Source organism: Frankliniella occidentalis, unplaced genomic scaffold (genome assembly GCF_000697945.3).
Source record: "Frankliniella occidentalis isolate FOCC.00 unplaced genomic scaffold, Focc_3.1 Scaffold38, whole genome shotgun sequence".
Lineage (NCBI taxonomy): Eukaryota > Metazoa > Arthropoda > Insecta > Thysanoptera > Thripidae > Frankliniella > Frankliniella occidentalis.
The window spans coordinates 571443-578203 of NW_026267168.1; the positions used below are offsets into that span (position 1 = coordinate 571443).

At 62.6% G+C, this 6761-nt stretch overlaps 1 protein-coding gene across 1 annotated transcript in view; it reads left to right on the plus strand.

Annotated features, from left to right (window-relative positions):
• Positions 1-2921: 2921 nt before the first annotated feature.
• LOC113213177 (E3 ubiquitin-protein ligase TRIM71) overlaps positions 2922-6761 on the plus strand; it is a gene marked incomplete at its 3' end in the record, with an annotated part of 19501 nt that continues 15661 nt past the window's right edge. Inside the window, 1 exon segment of the mRNA XM_026432164.2 lies at positions 2922-3070. Coding sequence (XP_026287949.2) covers positions 3069-3070 — 2 coding nt within the window. The 5' untranslated portion in view covers positions 2922-3068.

Genomic DNA, 6761 nt, shown 5'->3' on the forward strand with positions numbered 1-6761 from the left:
GGTTGCACACCTCGGATCGCCGGGGACTAAAATCGAGGTAAGAGAGGAGTCCCGAATCTACCAGTGTACCAAAATCCATCTTCCTACAATTTTTGTTAGCAATAAAGCCTTCGTTTCCTGGGCTATGTCCGGCGGCGCGGCCCAGAGGGTCGTGTTTATGGCCCCGAGGACCCGGACCTCCCGGACCCCGTCCCGCCCCGTCCACATCTGGACACCAGCTTGGATCTACCCCACTACCACCACCCACACCTGACCTTCTGCTGTGCTGCCCCGGCGGGTTGTAAATCCGTCCGCCCCGCCCCGCCCCGTCCCTTCCTCCGCCAGCTTCCTCGTGACTCCCCCATTGTCATTCGCGGAACAAACTACGGGCCGGCTGCACTGCACCCGCCGCTGCACCCGACCGCAAATATAAGAGCTCTCAGGCTCGGGTGGAGTTCAGTGCATCCAAAAGGGCAGGCTGTTGCGGGCTACTTCCCCCTCCTCCCATGTTAAAGCATAGGCTCCAAAAACAGAAGCCCGCAACAGCCTGCCCTTTTGGATGCACTGGTGGAGTTGCGTCGCCGGATGAATGGGCAACCTCGTCCTGTTTACTTCAATATCGTGTCGATTAAAAGGGGGAAATGACTCACAAATTTGAAAATAACGATTATAGAGGGAAAACATCCTCCGACTCCGACCCTCATCGTATCCCAACAGGGCCGCGGGTCCGGTCGTCCCTTTCTTTCCCTGAATCAAGCCTTCGATCGCGTTTAGGGCGAGGGGGTGGCTCGGAGTCAGGGGCTGACATTCTCTTTCGACTGTAACAAACCGTGTCCCCCCTCGGACACACCCTTCTCCCTTCCACACGCACACACTCCCCTGCGGAGCGAGGCGAGGCACGGCAAGGTCACGCACGGCACGGTCTTTAAAAGAAAGAAGACGACGCACGGGCGCAAAAAATAAAAATAAAAGGGAGAGAGAGAGATTGTCCGAGGTGCGCACACAATGGGGCCTGTGCGAGCGAGATGGGAGCATAGCGAGACGGAGCGGAGCGAGTGAGCGAGGAGAGGGATGTGACGGGACAATGCGGCGCTGCCGACGAGAGTAGTGACAGGTTCATGTGAAGAGATGTATAAGGGTGGTGCGCATCTCATAGGCAGGCCCGGCAGGCCGAGTGCAGCACACACACACACACGCGCGCGGGATAAACATGTAGTAAACACACACACACGCGCGCGCGCACGCACACACACCTGCCGCGCAACCATTCATTGTGGCCCATCAGGGGTGTCTCTCTCTAGCGCAGTCTGCTAGCTCCGCGCCCCGCGCCGCCAGCCCCGCCACGCCGCGTCCGCGAGGGGGATGCTGTGCAACAACCCCTCACGCGGCGCGGCACCGGTTCGCGGGGGTGGCGGCGGGTAGCTCGACCATCGGCGTCGGGAACGGAGAAGGGTGGGGGACGGGACGGGGGATACAGATGCGATACGACGGGGGCGCGAATTCGAGGCTGAATAATTACGGTATCTCTTCTTCCGACCGGACCCAAGTGCATGTGTGCCACCGGTGTCACAAAAACGCCTATGCCCGCAGAAACCGTAGGTGGGCGGCAACTATCAGTTCGCTGAAGGACAGCCATAAAATAATCGTTGAGAGTATTGCATATCGCCAAGCGGGAAGAACCACTCTTCTATGGTTGTCACCTCTGGTTGTCACAGCCCTGGTTGTCCCTGAGCAGGCGACGTATATTCTCTACTGCAATATGCGGCTAAGTATTTTTCTGGATGGGCTTACGAGCTTCAGTGTCTATTCATTATTTGCGAGCATGTTTGGCATCGTCAAAAGGGCACAGGCACAGAGCCTTTGCTCCCCTCTCCCGTCGCTCTCCGACAAATCCAACCGACCGAAATCACTGGAAACCATATCCCTCCTGGACCTAGAGGTGGGCGACCCCCTTGTACCGCTGAAACTGAGCCCGCGATCCGTGCGCCCTTCTCGCTATTATTCCCACCCAGACAACCACGATTTTCCGCGAGAACGTGAGGTAGAGGGTGGCGAGAAATTCAGAGAAGCAAAAGGGGACCCTTGCTTGCTTCTGGAGAAAGTGGTGAGGAGGGAGGCAGTAGGAAGAGAGGGGAGGGGAGTCGGGAGGGTGGCGAGAGAGAGGAAGGGGAGCGACGGCGTCTTGGAAGTAGGGATCTCCTCCGCCCGCCCCGCCGAGGCAGGCTCCACTCCGCCAAATGGCTCGCGAGGGCGATAGCGGCGCTACCTCCCCTCCCCTCCCCCTCTCCCTCCTGTCCCTGTACAGGGCGGCAGGGATAACGATGCAAAGAAGGGCAGGAAAGGGCAGGGGGATGTACTGCACTGCAAAAAGGGGGAGAGAACAGAAGGGCGATTTCTGTCATAGGTCCGCGCCTGCTGCGCCTACTTGCTTGCACCCAGCCCCATTCCCCAAGAAAAGTCCAGACTTTACACCCACCCTGTCATAGTGCAGGCAGTCATGAGTGACGCTGGAGACGGTGTACCTTAGACCTCCCTAGAAATTCACGGGCCTTTTCGTTCCGCGAGGGTCGCTCGATTTCTAGGAGCCGGGAGCCGGGAGCCGGGGGGCGATGGAAGCGGGGTGGGGGTGGGTGAACGCCTCGTCTAGGGCTCTTTTCGGCCGGCCCGTCCCGACTCCTATTCATATTCGGGTTCGGTTCGCCCCTCCTGCCCTCCCGTTCGGGGTTTGTTCGGCGCTTCCCCCGAGCGCGCTCTGCGCAGACGCCGCGGCCGCGTGCGTGGAGGACGCGGGACGCCTCTTCGTCGCTCCCGCGGGCCGGGTGGGGCGGGGGCGGGCGCCGTGCGAGCGAGTGCAACGGAGACGGAGGGGGAGCGCGCCGGCCCGGAGGCAGCCGTCGTGCGGGCGGGTGGTGGAGGGGGGAGTGCGAGGGAGGGAGGGGCGGGCCGAGAGTGTGTCCGAGCCCGACTCGACGCCCAGCGCTGCTCAGCACAGCCAGAGCACACCCGTCAGTGGAAGAGAGCACACGTACACAGAAGAAAAACAAGAGCGTCAAGACATCATCCCAGGATCTATCTATGCGAACGTCAACATGTAAGTAGTGTTGTGACCTGCTCGCCTTGTAGTGCCGTGACGCGAACATCCCCGCGGCCTGTCGCGATGTGCCTTCCCTTCTCCCGCGGCCCGCGGTGTGGCCTAGGCTGTGCGGCCTCTGCCTGCTGAGCGCTCGCGGGGCCGAACTGAGGCCGCCGGGTGCGGGCCGCGGCCGCGGTGCCGGTCCGGACCGGGGGTGCGCGCTCGCCCGCGGCCCCGGACCCGCAGCCAGTGTCCTTATCGCCTTCCTGCCCGACTTGTGCCGCGCCGAGAACGTTAAGCCCCTTTCCTCCCCGACCCGCCGACGGAGTCATGGGCGCTGCCGAGCCGTGGACGGACGTAGGTCAGGAACGGGGTCGTTCATGAAGTGGGCTGGACTTCGTGGACGCGAGCCTCGGGGCCCCGATGTGCGAACGGGTTTATGCATCGTACCTATCGGTTTGCTTTTATAATCTAGTTACGTTGTTATAGTCGTTTTTCGATTTGACAACGCGTTTTGCGCTTTACTATCAATGTAATTTTACACTTGAAAATTTTGTTTTCGTGATTTTCTTTTGATTTGTACGGTTTTTACTGTGAATTATGTGATGGACTGCTTTTCGTTTTCGTTTTGGAGATTTCCAACTACTATTGGTTTTCAGGGGAAATGCTCATGGTTCCCTGGAACATGTTTTGTTGGACAGTGATTTAAACTTGTAGTGCTAGTTTCGCGTCTTTCACTCCTGTGCTGATCGTAGTCGATCTGATGCTCGAAGACTAGGACTCGGAGACAGGCCCCTAGGGTCGGGTCCAGGCCAGGGTCGGGAGGGGGTGGGCAGGACGAGAACCCGGCGCCTCTTGTTTCGCGATAAGCAGTGAAGCTCTTCCGATATCGCGCCTGGCAAACGCGCGAGGCTCGGCGCCTATCGATTGGGTCGCGAAAATGGACGAGACGAGTTGTGAGGCGAGCACCACACGGCAACTCCAGTCCTAGTCTTTCATCCCCTCCCATTGATCTGTGGAATGCCATTTTGCCCGGTGCAGCGGCTCGGCGGCGGCCGCTCGGTCCGGCCTAACCTCACGGGGCGAGAGCTGCGCCGACCTGCCGGAGAGGGGCCCCGTTCTCATCTCCCGGAGATATCTCTCTCATCCCTTACGCTGCGCCTCGCTTGCCGATACAATCTGCCGAGGCATTTGTAATTTCCTCCTCCGTAGGTCGTCCTACGCGCTTTTCCCCTCCCCTCTTTTTCCTGCGTTTTCGTGCAGTTGTTGGAGCTATCGCTAGCGGACTCTCTCGAGTAGTGCAAAGGGGGTGGGGAAGGGGGAGGGGGCGCTCTTGTGTACAACTTTCCCGACTCGTGCGGGATTCAGTTTGAGCCAACCTGGGCGGGCCTGCAGTAGTCTCCTCCTCAAACAATCTCGATTTCGTCTTGCGGGCTCCTTGGGGTGTTCTGGAAGGAGCGACGGCGGGGAGGGTGTGGACCGCGGCGGAGCGGGGTGCGGCGGTGGAAGGGTAGGGAAGGGGCGAGGGTGGAGGGGCAGAGATCTTTTTTCCTCTCGTCCTCAAACTCTCTACGGCTCTACGCAGCGCCGTGCTATGGGTCCGTAGCGATGACTCGGGAGGGACGCGGCGCGGCCGGAGCGGCGGAGGGGGAGAGCGAGGAGGGGAGTTAGCCGTGACCTAGGAGAACATGCGCCCGATGGAGCAGGCAGGAGGCAGGCGGCGCGCGGCCGGGGTGCGAAAAGGACGAGCGTCCGCGGACCACGGGTGCGAGAGAGAGCGAGCGAGCGAAGGGGGAGCCGGGCCGCGCCTAGGCTGTGCGGCCTGCCGTTCTTCCCTAGTCCTCCTCCTCTTCCTCCTCCTCCTCCCCTCCCTCCCTAACTCGCCCGTTCCTCTGCGCTCCGTCCTCCGCGCTGCCTCCTTCTTCTACTCGTGCTGCTCGTGCTTCTTACTCCTTCTCCGCCCACCGAGATCCTCCTCCTCCCTGTCGTTTTGCTGCGCTCCACCCCTATCGAACACCCTGGGTTACTCCCTTCTGGCGCACCTGCGCACCTGCGGGTGCGGGGGTCCCGGTGACTCCCCACTGCTCTCCACCTGTCTCCATCCCCCGACGAATCCATACCTACCCACGACCCCCTCTATGCTCTTCTCCCTGTCGCGGGGCTGCGTTGCTGCCCGCCTCGTTCAACGATGCCCCCCCCCCCCCTCTTCCCTCGCCGGTACTGTCTGCTGCCTGTGGCACTGTCTGTGGCACTGGGCACTCCTCCAGGCGCCGGGGTGTGGTTGCGGCACTGCCTGCGGCACTCCTTCAAGCGCCGCGGTGTAGCGTGGCCCCGGCTGCACTCGCTCAATATCGAGCAAATCGCCCCGAGCCAATCGGAGCGGCGCTCGGCTCGGCTCCGGCCGCGCTCGGCCTACGCCCTCGGCTCTGCTCGGCTCGCGCTGTGGGTGGGGCGGAGGAGGCCGTGTGGCGTGCCGGCCGCCGGGCCTCGCCTCGCCCAACACGGGGTGTCGCCCACGCAGCCCAGCGGCGGCGGGGTAAGGCCCACGCACTGCTGTGCGTGGACTTGAACTTGACGCAGCCGCCACGCCCCTCTCCGAGCCACGCGGGGGTGGGCGCTGGGCGGGAGGAAGGGCGGCGGCGGGTCAGTGAAGGGAAGACTATCGGACTGGTCGTTTGGCGATTGTAGCGTCCGACCCGCCAGGTCCAGGCAAGTTTGCGAAGGCAATCCGCCACTCGTGGTCCTTCCCCCCCTGGCTGGGCAGGGTGCGCGTGAGGGGCCCGCCAGGTACTCGAGGCCTGGCCCGGCGCGGCGGGCCGGGTCCCCTCGGTATGCAGGCGATGAATGTGTGGGCCTGGCCGGGTACGTAGAGAGGGTCCCGGCCGCCGCGGCCCCGGCCCTGCTGCTACCCGTCCAGCCTCTGGCCGCCTGCGGCCGCCCAGCTCAGCTCGTGAGTTGCTCTAATGAAATGTGGGCTCCATCTCCCCGGCGCGCGCCGCGCCCGCACTGCTCCGCCCGGCGAGCACCGCCGCTGCGTTTTCTGTAGCTACACGACCAGAAAAAGGGTCGTAAATTTTCGGGACTTATTCGACGCAATAAGGCGGATGGGGTGGAGGAGGGTGGGGAGGGAGGTTTGTGATGTTATGGGGGAGGAAAGGAATAAGGGAGCGTGGCTCGCGGGAGGGTGGGGGAGGGTGCGTGGCGCAGGGTGGAGCCGCACGGCGCGGGCAGGGCGGGGCAGGGCGGCCCTCGGAATGAGACAAGGTGCCCACCGCGGCCCTAGCTGGCCCTCCCCGCCCGCCCCGGGGAGGGTCCCTGTCGTGAGATTAGATTTTAGACTACAGTAAGAGGGCGGGCGTGGCGCCGAGGCGGGGCGGGGGCGTGGAATATTTAGCCGACCCGCGCGGCCGTCCTGACGAGCAGGGAGGAGACTTCCTCTTCTCTGCGGGTCGAAAAATGTCGCCGGCAAATTATTGTGGGATGGGTGAAAAACCGTTCAAAATTTGGAGTACGTGTCAGCAGCGGCAGCGTCATCGGGCATGCGATGTGGTCATTTGTCCCTCCCCGACCTGCCCTGTCATTGTGAGTCGCACCGCCCGCAGGGCCTGGTCCCGCCGGGACCCGCAGCCTGCCATGCTCCCGTCGTCCTATTCACACAGACGCTCGCACGCACGCACACACGCGCACGCGCATGAGGAACCCCCCCCCC